Source organism: Dipodomys merriami, unplaced genomic scaffold (genome assembly GCF_024711535.1).
Source record: "Dipodomys merriami isolate MVZ:Mamm:240054 unplaced genomic scaffold, mDipMer1.0.p SCAF_15, whole genome shotgun sequence".
Taxonomy (NCBI): Eukaryota; Metazoa; Chordata; class Mammalia; order Rodentia; family Heteromyidae; genus Dipodomys; species Dipodomys merriami.
In genome coordinates this window covers 24543479-24568183 of record NW_027202826.1, presented here as the reverse complement: position 1 = coordinate 24568183, position 24705 = coordinate 24543479, and the positions used below count along the sequence as shown (strand labels likewise).

The 24705-nt window shown below is 43.0% G+C and overlaps 1 protein-coding gene across 1 annotated transcript in view; it reads right to left on the bottom strand.

Annotated features, from left to right (window-relative positions):
• Positions 1-19775: 19775 nt before the first annotated feature.
• The window catches only part of Egf (epidermal growth factor), a 68383-nt gene continuing 63453 nt past the window's right edge, over positions 19776-24705 (bottom strand). Inside the window, exon 23 of the mRNA XM_070022455.1 lies at positions 19776-22137. Within this exon, the coding sequence (XP_069878556.1) occupies positions 22021-22137 (117 nt within the window). The 3' untranslated portion in view covers positions 19776-22020. The remainder of the gene's footprint in view (positions 22138-24705) is intronic.

Below are 24705 nucleotides of genomic sequence, written 5' to 3'. Positions count from 1 at the left end.
CATCAGGACCAAGCCCCATTGGCAACCCATTTAGGACACACAGAAAGGTCATGTTGGTATTTAAATGCTATCGTTTTCCTAGTGTTTGGCGGCATGTGGAACTTTCTCCCAGTGGACAAAAATACGATCAAGAAGTAGCTTGTTAGAGCTTCCGGTCAAGTGGTCTTGTGGTGTCAGACAAGTGCTGGGCTGGGGATGTCTAGGCCCCAGGTTGCTTTCTGCTTTAACTTGGAAGCCACTGGAAGGTGTTGCTTCTTGAGGGCCCCTGAGCCTGTGTCCAGATGGAAGCCCACCCATCCATGCCTCTCAAAGCAAATCACAGCAATGTTGGAACTGTTCTTTTCAAGTGCTTATTTCACAACATAAAAAAAATATTTTTGGTGTATTAAGATTAAAAAAATAAAATCATAACTTTTGATTTAAAAGTCAAACTGTGTATCTGGTATCTTTTATTGATTATTCTGGGCAGTTCCAAGAACCCAGAAAAACAGGCTCTAGAAAGTTATTCCCACTCAGGAGACAGAGAGGTGACTAAAACTGTCCTGCCCCTCCTGTTCCCCCCTTCTCCCTCTCCCCCCCCCCCCCCCCGCCCCTGGCCGAGCTTGGACCACACACTGCAGCCGGCTCTTCTAAGGCCCTTTAGGGGTAACATCCTACAAGCTATGTGTTTCCCACATGAGTCAGCTGACCTCTTCTGAACAGGCTTAATGGGGCATATAGTACAAATCAGGTCCCAGGTTTATAGATGAGAAGGTATGCTTGTTTGATCCATGCAAAGGGAAACCATGATCTTAACTTTAATATCTGCATCCAAGCAGTGTGTGTGTGTGAGACACACACATACACGTGTGTGTGTGAATGCATGTGTCAGTCCTGGGGCTTAAACTCAGGCCCTGTCTGCTATTCCTGAACTATTTGCTTAAAGATGGTGCTCTACCACCCCCTGCCTTTTGTGGTGCAGGGAGGGCTGGGGGAACTTACTTGGAGATAAAAGTCTCACGGCTTTCCTTCCCCAGGCTGTCTTCTGAAACATAATCCTCAGATCTCGGCCTCCTGCGTAGCTAGGATTACAGGTGTGAGCAACCAGGGCCTGATTGGAGCAATAATTTTTTTTAAAAAGGTAAACACATAAAAAATTTTTTTTCCAGGGCTGGGAATGTAGCTTAGTGGTAGAGTGCTTGCCTAGCATGTATGAAGCACTGGGTTTGATTTCCTTGGTATAACATCAACAGAAAAAGCCAGACGTGGTGCTGTTTGGCTCAAGTGGTAGAGTGCTAGCCTTGAGCACAAAAGAAGCTCAGGGACAATGCCCAGGCCCTGAGTTTAAGCCCCAAGACTGGCAATAAAATTAATTAATTCCAGGCACCTACACTAAATGTTGCCACATTGCTAACACTTTTTGAGGCAATCTATGTTGGGGGAAATACTTAGCAAGAACTACACATGCTTCATAACCTCAGGGCATACCTTGCCAGCTGTGGCCAGGGCCAGTTCAATCATTCCATCTTCTCCCTAAAATAACCTGGCCTTCAAGTCCCAATGTTTGGTGCATTCCATAGCTAACTTTTGAGATTTAGTGGCTTACATCATTCTTCCTGGCTTTACAGAGTCTCTATGATGTCTAACATATAAGAAATAGTACTTTGCCCATGCCATTAGTATTTGAAACCCAAGATCCTACTGTTTGGGGAACTTTTTTGCAGCCAAATAAAGTCTTTCTCTCTGTCCCTCTCCCTTTCTTTCTCCCTCTCTCCTTTCTCCTCTCTCCCTCATCTTCATATATAGATAGATAATAGCTATAGATTTTGGATTATATATATGTGCATCACTTCCCTGGCTTCCAAATACATTGTTAAGATGGAACTTAAAAATGTGGATTTTTTTTCCTTTTTTTTGTAATCTATTTTGTTTCCTTGGGTTAAAATGGAAAACTCATACTGCACACAAAAATACATTAATTTTTTAAGAGGGCGTAACGGGGAAATGTAATACAAAGGATTATACTATCAGGTACCATCTGAAATGAAAAGCTTCAGCAAAGAATAAAGCAACTAAAGGACGCAAGCTTTTCTAGCACTGTCTAGCCATCAAAATACTGTACTCATGTGATGTCATGTCCAAGAAGTATTCTGTAGCAGGTTTCCTATGAAAGAAACCATGGCTGATCAGAATTTAGTGTTATAGTAACACGATGATGGTGTGTCTTGGTGTGTGTCTACACCCCTGGTCACAGTGGGTGTACTAATCAATGAGCGCTGTGAGGATAATGTGAAGGGCTCCACTCTGATCAGCTATCGTTGTTAGATCTGGGACAGAGTCTGATTTTCAGACACTTCTGTCCGACACCAAACTTAGAGGCCCTGCTAAGCACAGTTTCCAGGGGTGAGAACTAGAGAAGTTCCCCAGATCCCATAAAACCAGATCCCATACACAGAATTACACACACTTTGCTGTCTGGCTCTGTCTGTAATGATCTGGAATTCTGTAATGATCATGTCTGTAATGATCATGTCTGTAATGATCATGGAAGAGATGTTGGACCCTCCTGATCTCAAGAACATTGCTAATCAGTCATCCTAGTTGGTTTTGGGAGGGGAATTGGGGTGTGTGTGTGTGTGTGTGTGTGTGTGTGTGTGTGTGTGTGTGTGTGTGTGTGTGTGTGTGTGTGTGTGTGTGTGTGTGTGTGTGTGTGTGTGTGTGTGTGTGTGTGTGTGTGTGTGTGTGTGTGTGTGCATGCATATATGCACAGCCATGCACCCATGCCAGTACTGGGACTTGAACTCAAGGTCTCACACTCCGGATTTTTTGCTTATGGTAGATGCTCTACCACTTCAGCCACACTTCCACTTCCATCCCTTTGTTGGACATTCCTGATTCTTGCCTGGGTAGGCTTCGATTCTTAGATCTCAGCCTCTTGAGGAGCTAGGATTACAGGCATGATCCACTGGTGCGTGGCTAACCATTCTAGTTTTATCCCTTGTTCTTCAAGTCTGGATCTTGAAAACCTCTCTTCCAAAGGCCCGTGGGTGAAAGGCCCTGTAGTCTAGGCTAATACTACTGGGCAACAGTAGGACCTGTGGTGGAGGTGTTTTAGGCCATCTTTTAGGTGTGCCCTGGGAAAGAGCAATGGGAACATGGCCCCAACTTCTTTCTCTACTTGCTCACTATACATCAAGTAAATCTCATTTGACTCCATCACAAGCTTTTGTTGCTCCCTCCTGCCCCTACCCCTGCAGATGGCAGAGCACCAACCTTGAGCAAAAGCTCAGGGATAGCACCCAGGCCCTGAGTTCAAGACCCAGGACTAGCATACGCACATGCATGTGCATGCACACACACACACAAACACACACACACACACACCCTTTCTCTTTATAAGTTTGACACCTTTGGCATTTTTAACTATCCCTTTATGTTCCTCATTGTGTTTCATGTGATGGTTGAAGAAAGACAGCCTGGGATTTTGCCTTCTGTATGTGTTTATGGAGAAAGTATATCCACACTCACTGTGGAAAACAGTGCGGCCTAAGTGTGGCCCACAGAGGATGCCTTGGGCCACGCTTCCCCAGCCTCTCCCTTTTGGATTCTGTAGTCTTTGATATGTTCAGCCCTCCAGGGTGGAAAGCCCTGTGTTACACTCTGGGAGTTCACACACACAGCTTCCTTTTCTATAGACATTAATTCCTTTCATACCAGAGGGCAAATCTGCCCCCCAGGGTGCATCTCTGCTGTGTTATTTATGAAAACCCGCTCCAGTGGGTCTTTCTGCAGGCAGCCAGGCTCTCTGGGAAGAGAAAGAACACAGTTACTTTATTCTAGCACCTAGCTCTGATCCTTATTACCATTTTGCCATGTTTGTTTACCAGAAAACTTTAGGCATTACATACTATAAAAATGCTACAAAAAAGCCTCAAGACATCAAGACATTTTCTTTTCGTATAAACATGATATGGATATTATAAAATGTAGGCCAATTAGCAATAATTTTTTTCAGCTATTATCCTGTCTTAAGAAGTGGTATAAGCCGGGCGCCAGTGGCTCACACCTGTAATCCTAGCTACTCAGGAGGCTGAGATCTGAGGATCATGGTTCAAAGCCAGCCTGGGCAGGAAAGTCCTTGAGACTCTTAGCTCCAATTAACCACCAGAAACCCAGAAGTGGTGCTGTGGCTCAAGTGGTAGAGCGCTTGCCTTGAGCTGAAGAGCTGAGGGACAGCGCCCAGGCCCAGAGTTCAAGCCCCATGACCAACCAAAAAAAAAAAAAAATTAAAACAAACAAAACAAAACATGTCTCCTGAAATCCTGGGTACTTTGCAGTTGATAGCCTCTTGGTTTTCCACTGTTTGGGCTTAGATTGGCAAGCTCCAAATCTGTCTTATTTTCTTCTTTGCCAGCTTGTCATTTTCTTCTTCCCGGACAGCCCCTACCCTTCACTGCCCAGCATCTTTCATGGCAGGGTGAAGTAGAGCTCAATATGCTCTTTTCCACTGGAGGCCGTGGAGAGCCCCACCGGCTCCCAGGAGACATGTTGTTCCATTTGCTTTGGCTTCTTTATCAGCAAATACCTTGTCACCAAGGCCGTAACTTTGCACTGGTATTTTGCACAAGCATCCCTGATGACCCTTCTTCAAGTTACACAGTACAGTGTGGGAAGAGTGAACATCCTTTAACCCCTTCCGTGCCATTCTCTGTGCTCTGGCCCAAGTCACCAGCTTTTGGTCAGTCCTCATTCCATCATCTCCAGATGCTCTCTGAGGATCACGATGGTCCCAGTTCTGTGTTCCTACTTCAGCTGTCTATGTGTCTCCAGATGCCTTCCCTTATCCTGCATGACCGAGAGGTACCTGGGACGTCAGATCTTCATTCACTCCTTTTGGTACAGACTCAAAGAAAATTAAGTGGGTGAAAAAACAATAATCAAAGACTCAGAAATTTCCACCATCACATGACATTTGTGGAGAAAGGGACACAGGAGTTTGAACTCATGGCCAGGCCATTGTCCCTTGGCATTTTACTTCAAAGTTAGCTCTCTACCACTTGAGCCACAGCTCTACGTCTGGCTTTTTCCTGGGTTAATTGGAAATAAGAGTCTCTCAGGTTTGCCTGACTGGGTTGACATTGAGCCTCAGTCCTCAGATCTCAGCTTCCTGAGTAGCTAAGATTATAGGTGTGAACTACCAGCACAAAGCTGCCTGGACTTGTATGAAGTAGATATACCGCAATAACGAATGTACAGAATTCATCAGAAAATAATCCATCTCTTTGTTTAACATTACTCAGACACTGCCTTGCTCAGAGTAACTTGAGTAATACAAATGACTTCTTTAATTTTTGCTTATAGCTTTGGAAATTGTGTAGTAAAACAACTAAGAGCGTGCACTCTGGAATCCAGTGATGTAGGTTTGATTCTTTCTCATCACCAGCTGTGTGGATCTGGGCAAGTCACTTAAGCTCTTTTGTACCTCAGTTTCCTTATCTGCCAAATAGGGATGATAGACGCATTGATAAGTCAAGTTCTCAGACTGTTCTGTCCATCCTCTGTTCTCAAAGAACATTACCTTGCATTTGAGTAAGCCACCACTCCAGAGAGAGAGAGAGAGAGAGAGAGAGAGAGAGAGAGAGAGAGAGAGAGAGAGAGAGAGAGAGAGAGAGAGAGAGAGAGAGAGAGAGAGAGAGAGAGAGAGAGAGAGATTTGATTTCCTTCAACATGTTACCATCACTCTTCACCAGCTGCTTCCTGAAGCTCAGGCTGCACTTCATTTTTTACAGTTCACATGGTGGCTGGAGAAATAGGTAAATCTCTAAGGCCGTCTAAAAGAAACCATAAGTTCTAGATATTTCTTAACCAGTTTCTTCAAATCGGCACTTATCCAGTTGCAAATTAATCGAACCCGTGCTAGGCCACGATTGATTCTCCTGAGAGCTGTTGAGACTTTGTCTCCTGGAAAGTTCTTAAAGCAATTCACCTTTTCTGCTTTTTCCTTCCATGGATGATCTTAACTAGTGTGGTCTTAGGAAGATCCATGACTATGAAATGCATCTTTCCCTTGAAACAAGAGACATCATAAGCTCACTGCACCTAGACCACAGACTCTGTCTCTGCGGCTTTCACCTCTGGTGACTTCAACAAAGACCAAGTACTTCCTGCCTCCATAATCACCATACTGATTCTAATATTTTCACAAGAAAAAAAATGCATTAATGAGGTTTTGCTCCATGAAAAATTTCCCCAAATTCCTTCACGTAGGGGGAATGTGGAAGGAAAATTATAGAGGTACTGTCAAAAAAAAAGGAAAGAAAAGAAAGAAAATAAATTTTCTTTCCCCTTTTCTACTGTGAAGACTAGCCAGAGATGTCTGGAACTATGAAAACATGAGCCTGTTTGCTGGAAAATTATAAATAGATTCACATTTGTAGTTCAATAGATCATCCTGAACGTGTCCCAGCAACATTCAGAAAAATAACCTTTCAGATGCTTATAGGAAACAATCCCAAGAAAATGCATTTATCCATACCAAACTAATTAATTCTGGTTTGCATATTGAAACATGTCGTTTTATGCATATATAATATGCTACTGTATCCTTCTAAGCTCGTTGTCACTAGGGCATAGAAGATTAATTCATCAACTTGGAAATCCTTGCCTGGATTATAGCTAACCAAAAAAAAAAAAAAAGTCCTTACCTTGGAAGCCAACAGAAAGGCATTTATAAGACAGCTGCAGGGGGAGGGGGTGTTAGGGAGCTTTTAGAGACTGAGAAAAGAACATGGCTATAATAAATGCTTTCATTACCATTCTATTTAAACAAGTTTTCTCCCTCCAAAGAAACAGTCCTACCCACTTGCACACATTAAGGAAAGCAGAAGTTTTTTTTGTTTTGTTTTGTTTTGTTTTTGTTTTTGTTTTTTTGGGTCCGGTCATGGGGCCTGAACTCTGGGCCTGGACGCTGTCCCTCAGCTCTTCAGCTCAAGGCCAGCACTCTACCACTTGAGACACTGAGTCACTTCGGTTTTCTGGTGGTTTATTGTAGATAAGAGTCTCATAGACTTTCCTGCCCTGGGCTGGCTTTAAACCATGATCCTTAGATCTCAGCCTCCTGAGTAGCTAGGATTACAGGCTTGAGCCAGGGGCGCCCGGCTTCCATGAAAACTCTACAATTAGCCCAGCCAAAAACGGGTAGGTGGAGATGCGGCTCAAGTGGTAGAGTGACATTCTTGAGCAAAAAAGCCAAGTGAAAGAGTCAGGCCTTGAATTCAAGCCTCAGCACCAGCACAAATGAAAAAGAAAAAGAAAAAGGAAAAGGAAACAAGGGAATGGAAGGGAAGGGGAGGGGAGGTTTGGGAAGGGGAAGGAGAAGGAGGAGGAAGAGGAGGGGGAGGGGAAGGGGAAAGGGAACCGGAAGGGAATTCCAGGATTAGAGTTGGTATGGTATAGCGGTGGAGGAAGCTGGTGTAATGATTGGACTTTCTGGGTTGGGTGAAGAACCAGAATTTGTGCTGGATGTGCCACCATGCCATTGGAGGGAGATGGGGTCGGCTAGCACTCTGGCACACTGAGTGCTAAGAACTTTATCTGGAATGAACAGGTAAAGAGGACTAGGGGAGCTACTCATCAGTCATTCAAGCTCATGGCAGTGTTGACAATGGTCCTGTCTTACATGGCTTGAGAACTTAACTGTAAACATGGCAGAACTGAAGAGAAGCTTGGATATGGTACCTAAGCTTGCTTCCTTAAGAGAGACTGTCCTCAGGAAAAAAGAAGCCTGTGGTTTCTAGGCGTCTCAGCCACTTCACAAACATGTCTGTAATGTAAGGGCATGGTAGAAACAACCTAAGGTGACAATGACAAGCATTTGTAAGTTTCCCATATGCTGTCACTTAAGCCACTCCCTGAGGTCCAGCAAGAACGGCTCCATTATAATGTATAATTATTGTATATTTGAATCTAATAATAGCACAAATCAATGGTGATTTAGACATATGTATATACATATATATATATATATATTTACCATGAAATTAATGACTGCTATTCAAAGACTTAAATTATAGTTCTTAATGGGAACAGATTGAGAAACCTCAAAATAGCAAGCAAGCAATATAAAGCAAATTAGGAGACTGGAGCGCAGACAAATTAAATAAAATAGCAGTATCAATTCCTATCTTGGCCAATGTAACAGAAATGCTCTAAAGACAAATATTCAGCAATCGGGAAGACTGTGAATCACTATTATTTTCTACTGAATTTGTAGAAGGAAAGAAAAATGGCACATGAGATTTCTACTTGCTGTGGCATTCAAAATTCCAGAACCTATAAAATGAAAATGAAACCATACTAATTAGGCAAGTATAATGCCTGTTTATTGGAACTCCAATTCGAATGCATTTCCATTCTACAAACTATGTCACTAAAATTAATAAACTTCGATGTAAGCAAACACAGTAGGAATCAGATCTTCATGTTTACTTTTTCTTACAGTATCTACATCAGAGTTATATTTATGGGATTTACTTTTAGACACATTAGTGGCAACAAGCTTATATGAAAAACTAAATGAGAGTGATACAAAAAGGAAAAAAATTGTCAAGAAAATATTAAAACTAGAGATGTGTCTTCAAAGCCTTCAAAACAGCCCTTAATGGATGATGCCAAATGTCTACAGTGTTACCAAACAAAGATAAATTACAGTGAATGAAGAAGAAGGAGGAGGAGAAAGAAGAGGAGGATGGGAAAGGAGGGGGGGAAAGGAGAAGGAATAAGGAGGAAGAAGTAGACAAGGAAGGGGAGGAAAAGAGGGAAGAGAGGGAAAAGAAAGAAGAGGAAGGGGAATAGAAGGAGAAAACAGAAGAAGAGAAAGATGAAGTGGAGGAAGAAGAATGAGAAAAGGAGAAGAAAGAAAAATCAGGAAAGAAGGAAGAAGAAGAAAAAGAAAGAAGAAAAAGGAAGGAAGGGAGGGAGGAGGGAAGAAAAAAGAAGAAAAGAAGGAAGGAAGGAAGGAAGGAAGGAAGGAAGGAAGGAAGGAAGGAAGGAAGGAAGGAAGGAAGGAAGGAAGGAAGAAAGGGGCGAGCAACTCTTGCCAAGAATAGCAGAGTGCGGAAATGGTATTTGGTCTCAAAATCTACCATTTGTTAAAGATGGAAAATCCTCATTAAACAGGATGGTTATGGGTGCATGGTGAACATGGCGTCATCATACAAAATGCAGGAGAACAGATGCTAACAGACTCACAAGGACACTTTCATTTATTTTTCATGGGCTGTGAAAATTGATCTTTAAAATGGTCCCACGTGAGTGTCTCGTTGGCCCAACAAATCTCTCAGAGTACTTTGATTTCCTTTGCCATCAGAATGAATCTGTCCATTGTGGCCATGCCTCTTAATTGACCAAATGAAGAGATGGAAAAGTAGCCAAGTTTCTGATTAAATTAATGTGCCAGAATTCTGAATTATGGCCAACCTCTTACAAACCCCAAATGGATCATATGGTTTTTCTAGGACTAGAGTTCTTTAAAAAACAAAAAAGGACTAAATGCACAACAGGACCAACTCCAACAAGCCATGGCTGAAACTGCAGTAAGATTTCTCTTAAGCTGCTTTTTTCTTCTTTTTCTTTTCTTTTCTTTCTTCCTTCCTTCCTTTCATTATTTTTTGTGCTGGTACTGGGCCTGAATTCAAGGTCTAGGCATTGTCCCTTAGCACTTTTGTTCAAGCCTGGAATGCTACTACTTGAGCCCCAGCTTTATGTCTGTCTTTTTGTCCATTGGAGATAAGAGTCTCATGCATTTTTTGCTTGGGTTGTCATTGAACCCAGATCCTCAAATTTCAGCCTCCTGTGTAGCTAAGATAGGCATGAGCCACTAGTGCCAAGCCAATTATTAGTTTAGTTTTGTTTTTTTTTTTAAGGAACTACCATACTGATTTACATAGTGGCTGGAATAATTTAAATTCCCATCCATAATCTATGAGATTCCCTCCCCGCTCCCCCACCCCCAGCCTTGCTTTCTTGGTGGTGGCCATTTTGCAGTGAGATAGAATTTCAGTTTCCTTTAGATTTGCATTTCCTTTGTGGCTAATGATAGTGACAATTTATATTTATTGGCCCTTTTTACTTCTTCTTACAACTGCCTGTTCAGTTCATTTGCCCATGTATTAATTGGATTGTTTGTTCATTGAGTAGCTGGCTGCTTTTGTTATTATTGTTCTTTGAACAGTGTCTTGCATTTTGCCTAGGATAACTTGGACTGCCATCCTCCCACTGATGCTTCTGAACTAGCAGGGATTACAGGCAGGCACATACCACTTAGTCCAGCCTTCCATTTGCCAAGATAGGGTCTCAAGAACTTTCTGCCTAGGCTGCTTCTACCCATCATCTTCCGCATCTCTACCTCTGGAGTTGCTGGGATTATAGGAATGCCCGAGCATTGTATCCAGCTAAACACCTATTTTTACAGGATAATTCATACTGTTTTGTTTCCTTTTCTTGAATGTTCTAACTTGACAGGCATAGGATTCATATAGATATCTGAAGCAACTTTAATTTTATAGTGTGGACAAGACTTTATAGTGTGGACAAAGGGAATGAAAACATGCCAATTATGTTAGAAAATTTATACAAATTCTAGATTCACCAGTTTTGGCTTCTTAAATCATTTGCTTACAGAAGTCACCTATGGGTTTTAATGCCACCAATGTACACATATTTTAGTAGTTTGAGCTACCTAATCTGTTCATATTAGACATGGGCAATCAAGGTGGCTATTATAATATTACCTTTATCTGTGGGCTGAGGACGTAGCTCAGTAATAGAGCCCCTGCCTATATTTTATACTCCTGTTCCTCCTTGCCAATAGTTCATTAGATCAGGGTCAGTAAAGACCTGACACAAATGACCAACACTAAAAATTGGACCAAGAGAATAAAATTCCTTTTCCCATGAATTTGGAATTGAGACATTAGGAAAGCCGGGTCTGCTGCATTCTGACCAATTTAACTACTCCAAGTGTGGTCTGGGAGCCAGCCGTGCCCAGGCCAACTGGGAACTTGTGAATATTGTGGACTCAGCAAGTTAGACTTAGTGAATGTTGATGATTTTAATTTTAATAAGCTCTCCCAGCGAATCCTGTGGCCATTAATGTTTGAGTTGGCTATCGAGACAGGGTTCGGGGCCATTTGAAAGGGTGGATTGTGTGCAGAGTTGAGAGTAGGCGGGTGTCATGGCACGCACACTGGAGCCTGGGCAAGCCAAGGCCATAAGGTCACTTTGCCAAGAGAACAGGGAGAACAGAGCAGACCTGCAGAGACCAAAGTCCGCATAGTTCAGTCTCCTCTTAGCCATCCATTCTCTCCAGGCAGCTGCCTCCCCTAAGCATGAGCTTAGGTTATTTTTGTTTGCTTCATTATGTTTTGGCCTTGAACTCGGGCCTGGGTGCTGTCCTTCAGCTTTTTAAGGCTCAAATGCTAGAGTTTTTGGTGGGTAATGGGAGCCAAGAGTCTCCTGGGCTGGCTTTGAACAATCATCCCCAGCTACTCATCTGACCTTCCTGTATCACAGACTTCCTATGGAAACGAAGAACATTTGGGAAATGGAGTGGAAAAGGGGAAGCACATGGCTGGATTTGTGCCACATCTGGTGCTCAGGTGGCTAGCAACTCATTGTAGAGCAGATGCTGCCATTCTGGAGTCAGACTTCCACCGAAGAGGCACTGCCAGAATAGCCAGGAAAAGAGCGTGCTTTAGAAGAAAGAAGAGTTAGCTCTCAGGAAGGTGTCTTGACATAACGAGACATCATTTTAAGTATCGGAAGAATCTGTCTCCTGACAGTTAAAGCGATCCTGAGGCTGGCTCTAATAGCTGACTGTAAAGAAGCATTTCTTTGTAATTACTAGGGTAGCTACAATGGCCTTTTTGGACTTTCAAGCTCCCAGGGCCTGAAGGTTTAAGTCAGAAGCTGAAGCCAAAGGATTCTCCTTGAACATGTAGGAGGGGATGTGCTATGGAGCCCAAGTAAGCCACCTTTGCCATGTGCCGTACTTCTGGGTCTCCAATTACTGCGCCAGGCCTGGAATGGCATCTATTTCTTCTGATCACAAGCTGTCACTTAGGTCTAGATTTCCCCCATTGGCCTTCATCTGCGACAAGTTTGCTGAGTTTTATGACCATTTTTGAACAAAGCGATCGGGACAATTAGGAATAAAATCATTTGGAGCCCACCAGATGAGTGAAAAGAAAGCTTTGAATCTGGGCATGATAAAGAACCCAGGCTAGTTCTACGAGTTCTAACAAAGTCAAAGTAGTTTTTTTTTTCTGTTGTATTTAAGCTGCTAGCGGCAGAGAACCTTCAAATCACACTGTGAGAGCGTCCGCCTCCCACCATTTGCCATCTTGATTTTCTATTTTAATTCCTTAAAAAGTTGTCCCTATCTGTTCTTGCATGAACACAGGAAGAACAGACGGTTTTATTCTAGTTCCCAGCTGAGGACAGATGTATTCACGGCTGGAGAAATGGCTTAATGATTAAGCAAACAGACCAGCTTGCTCAAGGCTTTGAAAAGCAACCTTTAAAACTGAAGTTCAACCAGCACAACCATGTTCGTTGCAGCATTATTTACCATAGCTAAGATATAGCACCAACCCAGATGCCCCTCAGTAGATGAATGGGTCAAGAAGATGTGATATATATACACAATGGTGCTCCATCAGAAAGAATGACATTGCCCCATTCATAAGGATATTGAAAGACTTGGAAAAAATTATATTAACAAAATAAGCCAGACCCAAAGAAAAGCAGGTTGCATGGTTTCCCTCATTTGTAATAACTAGAATATGTCTACTATATTCTTAACAGGGGATCTCAATAGCATAATTGCTAAGTGCATAGGGCCATATATAATGAAGCATATCAACATGAACTCCAAGAATTGAAAACAAGAGGTTCTTATTATGGCCTGTTCTTTTTTTTTCTGTTTTAGTTTTCTCCATTCTTTGTCTTGCATATAAGTTTATCTGATCCATGGAAGAGAAAGAGAATCACAGAAACAGCAGGACAAAGGATGAACTAATGCAACAATGATACTCACTTGACACTATATTGGAAATGACCTACAACTTGGGGGAGAGGGGAGTAGAGAAGGGTAAGTGGGAGAAAATGACGGAGGGGGGTATCAGTGATTAAAAAGAAATGCAGCCATTACCTTCCTTATGTAACTGTAGCCCCCCCCCCCACTGCCAGATCATCACTGTTACAATAAATTAAAAAATAAATAAAATAAAATTGAAGTAGAAAACTGGGTGCCAGTGGCTCACACTTGTAATCCTATCTACTTAGGAGGCTGAGATCTGATGATGGCGGTTCAAAGCCAACCTGGGCAAGAAAAGTCCGTGATACTCTTATCTCCTATTAACCACCAAGAAGTTGAAGGTGGATCTATGGTTCAAGTGATAGAGCATACTAGCCCTTTAGCAAAAATAAATAAACCCTTAGGGACAGCATCCCTGGTCCTGAGTTCAAGTCACAGGACTGACACCAAAACAACAACAACAACGGCAAAACAACAACAACAAAACACAACACTGAAGTTATGAAGAGATCCCACACTACAGATTGTGCATGGTACACAACACTGAAGTTATGAAGAGACCCCACACTACAAATCGTGCATGGTAGTTGGTCAGTTTACATTAGTACAAGAGGAACTGCAGAAGATGAAAGCAAATCAAAACACCAGAATTTAAATGCACACTTTCATTCCTTATGAACCACTTACATTTTTTTTTTAGTCTCTTAGGTACAGAGGTGTTTCAACTCAACATGGCAGCCCAGGAGTACGATGCATCTTGATCATGATCATTTGTTCCATCAATCTCTCCCATCCCCTCAATTTACCTGGTTCCATTTTCACACATACACATTGAATATTATGACTGCCTTCATCCACCCTTCCTCTCTCCATCTGTCTGCCCCCCTTTTCCCCTTGACCTCATGCCTTCCCCGACACCTCCATGCACACCACCCTTGGATCATTCTCAACCAAAGAATTTCCCATGAGATCCCGAATGCTGACTTTTCATTTTTCTATGTCATTTTTTTGAGCTTGGCATGGCTCTTCTTTCTTCAGGGCTTCCATTCTCTCATTCATTTTTAGTCCTCTATGTACCCAAAGTATAATGACATGTGGTCTGCAGTGTTTTCTGCCCTTCTTCAGGCTGTGGAGAATCACAGAAGGGAAACCCAGCCTGCCTGCTCTGTACCTTCAGGCATCCCTAGCCAGCAAACCACATCCCAGAGAACACAAGGGATGTGGATAGTTGTGCTTTGGAATCCATAAACCGCTCAACAGAATCCAGGGGTAACTGCTTTTCTGTTTCTTCTGTGTGTGTGTGTGTGTGTGTGTGTGTGTGTGTGTGCGCGCGCGCGTGCGCGTGTGCATGTGCATACAGGTACTAGGGCTTGAACTCAAGGCCTAGGTGCTAACCCTTAGCTTTTATGCCCAAGGCTGGTGCTCTACCACTTGAGCTACAGCTCCGCTTCTGGCTTTTTGGTAGTTAGTTGAGGTAAAGACTCTCACAGACTTTTCTGCCCAGGCTGCTTTCAACTTGCAATCCTCAGATCTTAGCCTTCTGAGTAGTTAGGGATTACAGGCATGAGCTACTGACTCATGGATGACTTGATAATTTTGTTTTTACTGAATGCTCTATGTTGTATTTCAAAATATGAAGAAATCAGGTGGCTCACACCTGTAACCTTCAGGAGGCTGAGATCTGAGGATCATGGTTCATCACCAGCCAGGGAAGGAAGTCTGTGAGACTCTTATCTCCAATAAATGATTCAGAAAAAGCCAGAAGTAGCGCTGTGGCTCAAGTGGTAGAGTGCTACCCTTGAGCACAAAGAGGCTCAGGGATAGAGTTGAGGCCCTGAGTTCAAGCCCAAGGACCGGCAAAACAAAACAAAACCAACAAAGCAACAACAGAGAAGAATGAGATGGCGTCAAGTCACCTTAATTATATTTTTATTTATTTTACAATTACTGGGGATTGAACCTAGGGCTACATCACCAGCATTGCACATGTGTGTTTGTGTGTATGTCAGTGTGTGTGTGTGTGTGTGAGTGTGAGTGTGTATGTGTGTGTGTGTGTGTGTGCCAGTCCTAGGGCTTGAACTCAGGTCCTGGGCCCTGTCTCTGAGCTTTTTTGGTTCAAGACTAGTGCTCTACCACTTGAGCCACAGTTCCACTGGTAGTTTATTGGAGGTAAGAGTCTCATGGAGCTTTTTCTTCCCAGGCTGGCTTCAGATCTCTGCCTCCTGGATAGCTAGGATTACAGGCATGAGCCTCCAGTGCCTGACCATCTCCAGCATTCTTAATCCTAATGAAATGAACTAATGTGAATGTATGCTTTTTCTCAGCTATTCAAAGTTGGCTTTGGCCTGTACTCTAGACACTGCTATATGTGTCTACTATAGACATAAAGGTTCCACCAACTCCATACAATGAAAAGACTGTTCCCTTTTCTCCACTGTGTGGAAGAATTTGAGCAACACAAGAATTATGTACACCTTGAAGAATCTGGTTATATTTATTTATTGAATCAGTCAAGAAAACAAATCATTGAATATTATATAGCAGGTTACTTATTCTAGGAATTAAATATCAGTTGCAAAAGGAGCTAGGCCACTATGGTCTAAAAAGAGGACTGAGGGTTAGAGTAGAGTTAGTGATCAGGGCTCAGGATGCAATGGATGCATAGACAAGTTGGGCTTGGCGGAAAAAGCTATGAAACCAGGCACACACAGCCTCCCCAGTGGGAACTTACAGCAGAGCTCCATAGAAGTCCACAGAGGGCTGGTGCACCCAGGCCTGGAGCTGAGCCTGAGATCACTGCTGTGCATCAAGGCCAAAGGCGGAAGACCCACTAAACACCAAGTAAGTAAATGGTGCCTGCCTGCCATCCATTACCAGAAGAAAGAGAGAGGATTAGCTGGCACCTGTGCTACATCTATCCACAACCAACTGGAATACAAAAACACACAGATCTGAACTACCGGCTACAGGAGAATGTTCTTACTTGACACCTTATCCAGCTCCTGGCATGTAACATTTAGTTGTTTGCTTTGCCGGTAGCTTAGAGCCTCTAGCCAGAGAAACCCTGTCAAGTTCTGACAGGAGAGGACTCTGCCTCCCGCCTGCCTGGAACTGAAGAGCTCAGAAATGCAAAGAAAGATTCTCACTTAAGAAGTTAAAACAGGGGGCCGGGGGAGAGAAGAAGTAAAAAGAACATAGCAGAAACATTGTACCTGTCACAACTACTTACATTGATTAGTTTTCATTTTTTTCCAGCCAGTTTGCTGTTTTGCTTGGGGTTTGGGGTATGTGTTTAAGGATTTATTGTTTAGTGTCACTATTACATCTTCAATTATTATATATATATATATATACATATATATATATATATATATATATATATATATTCATCAAAGCTCTACTAGGAAGCACTGGAACCCTTATAGAATAAAAAAAAAAAAATCAAAAGACTACAGTATCCTGAATCTCCAATAGGCATTCTACAAGAGGACAGAAAGCTTAAACCATAAGCAGTAGGTGCCATGACATTTAGTTAAATAGAATCTCAAGTGTTGTGTACAATGAGACCATTAAAGTTAGGAAATCAAAATATTCAGTCTGGAGAAAATGTAAATCAAGTATAAATTAAGTATGTTAGAGGAAAATGCTCTTTTTTTAAAATGAGTAAGAACTCTTCCGGTGGAGCTATAAGACAGGAAGACTTCTCTTCTTGTGACTTGTGGGCTGAAGAGCACAAAGGATGCTTTTTCTTTAAGCTGACCAAAGAACTGGGAGTATGGGGGAAGGAGCTAGGACAAGTTCCTAAAATGGCCCTGGTTTCTAAGGTATCAGACCATTGAACTACTTAAAGGGAACAGGGATTTTTCTGGTTCAAAGATATTGGTATAGTCTCTATCATTTCATTGGTTATTCTTGAAATTCTAAAAGAAGTACTAAAATACAAAAATGTAATCCCCACCCAGAAGGCCCCAATAATGTTCACTTTTAGAGGAAAATAAAACAGATCACATTTAAGGGGGAAAATATTTGGGGAAATTAGAACTACTGCTTTTCTGAAGTAAGTTCACTTGTTACAAATTAAAGATGGAAGTTGGGCACCAATGGCTCATGCCTGTAATCCTAGCTACGTGGGAGAATGAGATCTGAGATTCAAAGCCATTCCTGGCAGGTTAGTCTACAACACTCTTGTCTCCAATTCACCATCTAAAAGCTGGATGTGAAGCTGTGACTCAAGTGGTACAGCACCAGCCTTGGGCAAAAAAGCTAAGGGACAGTATCCAGGCCCTGGGTTCAAGCCTCAGCACTGGCATATGCATGTGTGTGCACTCACTTACATGTGCGCACACACACACACACATGCACACACATACAGATGGATCTTCTGATTCCTCATTTAAAGCAAAGCTGACATCAGAATAATTGAAATTAGCTGGGGGCATGGTTAACAACTATCCACAAAGTTCAAATTATCAAAATTTAACCATCACCAAATATTTACCCACAATTGTAGAAAGGGTCCATTTGAAAACATATGCATTGATTCTTTTTATTGTTGGGGATCCGGTCATGGGGCCTGAATTCTGGGCCTGGGCGCTGTCCCTCAGTTCTTCAGCTCAAGGCTAGCGCTCTACCACTTGAGCCACAGTGCCACTTCCAGCTTTTTTTTTTCTTTTTGCTTATGTGGTGCTGAGGAATCGAACCCAGGGCCTCAGGCATGCAAGGCAAGCACTCTACCACTAAGCCACCTTCCCAGCCCCGATTCTTTTTATTCTTAATAACCCAAATTCCAAGGAGAAATGAGAGGAAAAATAGTCACAAGAACCAGTTAACACATCATCTCAATGATCCAAAGCTGCCAATTAATTTGAATTACTGTATCAGTAGATTATATTACCTGATGTAACAATGCCTTGATCACAGGAAAATATTTAATTAGAGTAGTGTATAAAAATTTACTTCATGAAGTGAGAGTTCTAGATTTCAAATATTCCTAAAAAAAACAAAAAGTCAGGGGCTGGGAAGGTAACTCAGTGGTAGAGTGCTTGCCTTGAATGCATGAAGCCCTGGGTTCCATTCCTCATCACCACATAAGCAGAAAAAGCCAGAAGTGGTGCTATTGCTCAAGTGTAGAATGCTAGCTTTGAGCTTAAGAGCTGAGGGACAGCACCCAGGCCCAGAGTTCAGGCCTCATAACCAACCAAAAAAAAAAAGAAAGAAAAACATCATAGTAGCCAGCTGAACAAATCACTGTTTTTTTGTTTGTTTGTTTATTTGGGGTTTTTTTGGGTCCAGTTGTGGGGCCTGAACTCTGGGCCTGGGCACTGTCCCTCAGCTCTTCAGCTCAAGGCTAGTGCTCTACCACTTGAGCCACAGCACCACTTCAGGCTTTTTTTTTCTGCTCATGTGGTGCTAAGGAATCGAACCCAGGCCTCATGCATGCTTGCTCTACCACGGAGCCACCTTGCCAGCCCCCAAATCACTGGTTTTGTTCTAATTCATTGCTTGACCAAGCAGACAGCAAAATATTTTATGATGATTTTATTTAAATAATTAAGAGAATTCAATGACTATCCATCAGGCAATTTGCTTACAATCTCATAATTGAAAATAATAAATATTTTCAAAAGATTTAAAATACAAAACAAAAGTAAGAGATCTAATTCTGAGATCAGCTTCTGGAGTGCTACCTTTTCATTCAATTATCCCAATTCATTATGGCAAATTACCAGCATGGACCATGCCAGTGATACAAGGTACCTTAATTATTACAGTTCAACCATTCCATGAGATTGAGTTGGAGGTTCTCTTCAGATCAGAGAATTTACTTTGCAACTGACCAAACTAGTGTATTGTTTGCTTTAAGCCCAAATTTCCACTGAGGCTTCAAAAACAAACAAACAAACAAAACCCCAAACCCATTGAAGTTGTTTGTCTCTCTGAGCTTTACCTAGAGCTCCTCATTCTCTTATCGGACCACCTGTCTTGAGCCTGCATGGAGGAGGAAATCAAATCACAGCCCTTCCTCTGCCTCTAGGGCAGAGAACGTGATTGGCTACAGAGACTGGGGAACCCAAAGAAATCATAGTCCTCTACTTTTTAAAAGAAAATACAACATCCATTGACATGATTTACTCTGCTTGATATGTCCTTTAATTCCAGTGTTCACTGACTTGGCTTTGTTTGGCCTGGAAGACTTGTGCCCCATTGTTGCCACAATGGGTTGATGACAGCATAGAATGGGGCTCCCCAGCCTCCACACATTTCCCAGTAGGAGGGCAGACAAAATTCCTTCCCTGCCTTACCTGGGGACCAGATCCATTACTACTGGATGGTGGCACCCAGAACAGAGCCTTGCTATGTGCCCACGTGTGTGTGTGTGGGGGGGTGCTCCTGCACTGACCCCAAACAAAGAAGAAGAAGAAAAGGAGGAAGAAGAAGAGGAAAGGGGGAGAAGGAAGGTAGAGGAGGAAGAGGAGGGTTGAGGAGGAGAAAGAGGACACAGAGGAGGAGAAGGAAGAGAAGGAATAAAGGAAAGTGAAAAGGGGAGATGAGGTAGAGGAAGATGGCAGGAAGGAAGAAAGGAGGGTGAGAAGGGAGAAGAAGGAGGAAGAGGAGATGAGAAAGAGGAGGAGGAGGAATTATTTTGAGGATATACAAAAGAAACTGATTATCAATCGATTCCAAGCTCAACTTTTAACAGGGAAAATAGTCTTGATTGAAAGAAATGATTCCGAGAACCAAGCCACTTCTCTTGAGTTTTCTCTGTGTACTCCCAGCTTCTCAACTGGACCAGAAATGACTCAGGAACAAAGCTCAGGGTTTTGGTGCACCTGGGTTCCTTTCTCCCAGCAGATGCTCTTCCCCTAATTTGCAGCTGTTGGTGTCAGGCAAGGTTGATGAAGATGGTTCAGCGGCTCTGTTTGTCTGGACTTGCCAAGAGCAGAGAAGGAATTGGGTCAGAGCCAGAGTTGTCCTGGCCTTTCCACACGATCTCCCTGCTCAACAACAGCAGGAAGAGCAGCTGCACAGGGTAGATGATGGGATCACACATGGAGACAGAGAAGAATCTCAAAGATGGGTCAAAGCTGAGCGCATGCCTGTAAACTAGACCTAACTATCCTGGAGGCTGAGATAGAAGGATCACAGTTTGAAACCAGCCAGGGCAAAAAAAGGTCTGTGGACTCTTATCCTCAGTTAATCACCAAAAAGCCAAAAGTGGAGCTGTGGCTCTAGTGGTAGCTCGCTAGCCTTGAGCAACAATGCTAAGGTAAACACCCAGAACCTGCCAAAGGAAGAAATGGGGGGAGAGAGAGAGGAAGAAAGAAGGAGGCAGAGGAAGAGGAGGAGAAGGAGGAAAGGAGGAAAGGAAGAAGGAAGGAAGGAAGGAAGGAAGGAAGGAAGGAAGGAAGGAAGGAAGGAAGGAAGGAAGGAAGGAAGGAAGGAAATAAAAAAATGGGTCAAGATATTCTTAGTAGAATATACAAAAATGCAGACATTTTGATTTGTCCCCAAGTAACCATCTAACCACAATGAGCCCTTAGTTCTTGTCTGCAAATAACCATACTGTTGACAAATCATTCTGCTACTGATGGACTTCCAAAATTATATGTACTTCTAAAGTCAAGAAAATGCAAGAAATGAACTGTGTGCTATTAGCTGCCCAAGAAAAAGTACCATGAACCACCACATATGCATTACTGTCTAGTAATAACCACAAAAGCCGGAGCAACTGTTGAAAATACTTTTAAGTTACCCAGGCAACAGTTATTACACATAAAACTATGATTTCTTGTATTTTTCTGTTCAATTATTAAGTGTACCTTTATCATCAGGACTGGCAATAAAGCTATATTGAATTCAGCACTTGAGCAGAATAAGCATGAGAGTGGGATTTAGAGTGAGTTTTCTAGAATAAGAACCTTACGCTGTTTCTGTAAAGAAGTTGATAGCAGAAGGCAAGAAGGGAAATACCAGAAAATGAAGGGGCATTCAGACTTTGCTGTCTCCTTTCATTTTCAGGGGAACTGTTTTTGTTGTCTTGAAGATTCTTTAGAACTCTTCCTAAAGATTTATGACACAAAAGCACATTTCACAAGGTCCTTTGGAAGGTAACAAAAAATGATGAGACAGGCATCTGAGACTGACGCCTATAATCCTAACCACTCAGGAGGACTGCAGAGATCTGAGGATCGCAATGTGAAGCCAGCCAGCCAGGGAAGGAAAGTCTGCAAGACTCTTATCTCTAATGAACTAGCAAAACTCTGGAAGTAGCAGTGTGGTTCAAGTGGCTGAGCACCAACCTTGAATGGAAAAAGCTGAAAGAGAGTTCAAGCTCTAGTACTGCCCCTATCTCCTCAAAAAAATAAAATAAATAAATAAAGAATGATGGTAGGTGAGATTCAATCCCAAAAGGTCGATCCCAACACCACTCTTGGCAAAAGTATTCTACTAAAGGATGCCTGAGTCTAGATCTACCTGACGTAGATTGAGTTTCAGAAGAGTTTGATCTTGCCATTTCTCTGCGACCTGGCTGCACATCACGGACAGCAAGTGTGCCCTGATAAAACTTGATTCCCCCGAAACAGTTCCCAGGGCAATTAATTCCAGGTCTACTTCCACTCACAAGAATGGCTTCCGACCATTTACAAGGTCACTGAAACAACTCTTAGATAGACGGATAGATCAGCAGCCCCAAGAATGACTTCAAGTCCTACCTAATCCCAGGTGAGGAAAATCACTTGCTGTGGCCTTGTTCAGAGTGATTTAGCAGCAGTGCAACAACTAGAGTTTTGTGTGAATGCAGTGACCCCACAGAGGATAGAACTACAGTGCAAATTTGTTTCTCTAAAACCCTCTGGCATTTCAACACAGCCCAGCTGCGCACATAGTTTATACAACCGTCATTATGGTTAGGCGGTCGGATGAGACCTTCGATGAGAGAGCACTCAGGATCCAGGTAAAGAGAACTGTTCACTGGGCCCCACCTCTGCTGTCTGGCCTTTCTCAGCAATGGTGGACTGAATCCTGTTCCCAAAGTCTTGGTGTTCCTCTATGACCACAAACTGCAGGGAAAAAGAAAGGTGTGAAAATATTATATTATTATTATTATACTTCATCATCATCTCAGTGTGCATTAATCCAATGCTATAGCTCCATGGCATCCATTCTGTGGAAAGTCAGGTACACCTGTAATCCTCACAACTTAGGAAGCTGAGACCTGAGGATCACAGTTCAAAACCAGCCTGAGCAGGAAAGGCTGTGAGACTCTAATCTCCAATTAACCACCAAGAAGACTGAAGGGGAGCTGTGGCTCAAGTGGTAGAGTGCCAGTCTTAAGCAAAAAGAAAGCTCAGGGGTAATGCCCAGGCCCCAAGTTCAAGCCCCAGTACTGGCACAAATAAAGGTGAAAGTGTAAAGAAAGACTCTGCTAAATTTATTCTCAGGCCAATGAAAGATTCCACTTGGATGTAGGAACCTGTGTTTACTTTCTATTATTAGATACTAGTTTGATTTTTCTTTTCAAAGCAATCCATTCTAATTTTGGAATCCTAACTTTTGGATCATAGATCCCTCTTATACTGTAAGAATCCATCTCTCTGTATCTCAAAATGACCCTGGGCAAACAGAGGCTAGGAACATGGCTCAGTGGTAGAACACCAGCCTCGCAAACATGAGGCCCTGAGTTCAAATTGTATTTCACCAGAAAGAATCTTAGCCATTGACAGTGGTTCATGTCTGTAATCCTAGCTAATTAGGAAGTAAAGATCGAAAGGATTATGGTTCAAGGCTCCACCCCAGCAGGAAAGTAGTGATAACCTCCAGCTCAGCAAAGGAGCCAGAGGTGGTAGGAAAGGTCTATAATCCCAGCTACTTGAGAGGCCCAGGAGGGGTGATCATGATGTACAGCTGGCCCTGGGAATAAACTATAAGACTATCTAAAAAAAACAACTAAAGCAAGTCAGGTGCTGGTGGCTCATGCCTATAATCCAAGCAACTCAGGAGGTTGAGATCTGAGGACTGTGGTTTGAAGCCAGCCCAGGCAGAAAAAGTCTAATTCATTACCAAAAACAAAAAACAAAACAAAAACAAAGCCCAGAAATGGGGCTATGGCTCAAGTGGTGCAGTGTAGCCTTGAGCAAAAAAGCTCAGGGACAGCGCCCAAGGCCCTGAGTTCAAGCCTCAGGACTTGCACACACACACACACACACACACACACACACACACACACACACACACACACACACACACACACACACACACACACACAAAACTAAAGCAAAAACAAAAATGCCTGCCCAACCAGGGTGAGGCTCTGAGTTCAAAATACCAGTACTGCTAGAAAAAAAAAACATAAGTATCCTCAGTATTGCTCATAGATCAAATAATGTCACATAAATATAAATATATGTGTTTTGTCAAACATATGTGTGTAGTATGTATGTAACTCATTTAAACATGCAACCCAGCTCTGAGTAATTCACAATCACGAATAGGTCTGGACAACTAAAAGTGCAGCTATTTGGCTGGGATCCACAGCATGCTTTCTCATGGTTGAAGAGCTTGGGAAGCAGAATTCGACAACAAAAACATGTCCTTTCAGTCAACACAAGGATTATTTCTGTCATTATTTGGATTGCCCAAAAGAGATTGGGCTCCTACAATGCAGGCTGAGCAGAGCTCATAGGTTGTAGTCAGGCTAGATAGGTGAGCTATTAAAATAGATGGAACATAACAGGAAAGAAGAGAAATGAGCCAGGCTCCAGGATGAAGGACACAGCCTAGCGACATTCTTTCTTGTCAATCAGTAACCTGGGGGAAGGATGACCCAGTGGTTCTGAGGAGGGAAGGGCTGGCTGGTTGGAGGAGGTCTCTACAGGAGGGAATTCAGAACTCAAAGGAAAGGGAAGAAGGGGACTGGGCGCTAGTGACCCACGCTTGCCCGCCATCCAAGGGACTTAGAGGCTTAGATCCAAGGGTTGCAGTTCAAAGCCAGCCAAGGGCAAGACAAATCTCTGAGATGCTGATCTCCGATGAACCACCAACAAGCCAGAAATAGAGCCATGGCTCAATTGGGAGAGAACTAGCCTTGAGCAAAAAAGCTCAGGGACAGTGCCCAGGCCAAGATTTCAAGCCCCAGCAGCTGGCAGAGGCACACACACACACACACACACACACACACACACACACACACACACACACACACACACACACACACACGGGAGGGATGATAAAGGAGTCCATGGCAGAGGGAGGGATATGGCTGATGACAGCGTGGCTCTCCTGCCTGTGTGCTGTTCATTTTCTTTTTCTCACGCTGCGTTTCTCCCTTTGCAACTCTCTCATTCCTGGCTCTGCAGGGACACATGGCAAACTCACGGAGTCTGTTGTTTCAGGACACAGGCTGGTGATGTCTGGCTCCAGCGAAAATGTGCACTGCAGACTTCCTGCCCAAGGGCCTCTCTGCCAGGAGCACACAGGCCCCAGAATCCTGGGCCCCGCGGATGGGGAAGGCAGCTGGGGGGAGCAGATTTGTTTCCACTGTGCTCCATCCAGTTTGGGTGTTTCTCCCACCCACTGGGATCCGTGCAGTGGCAGTTGGTGTGGACGACAGGAAGGAAAGCCGGGAAGAC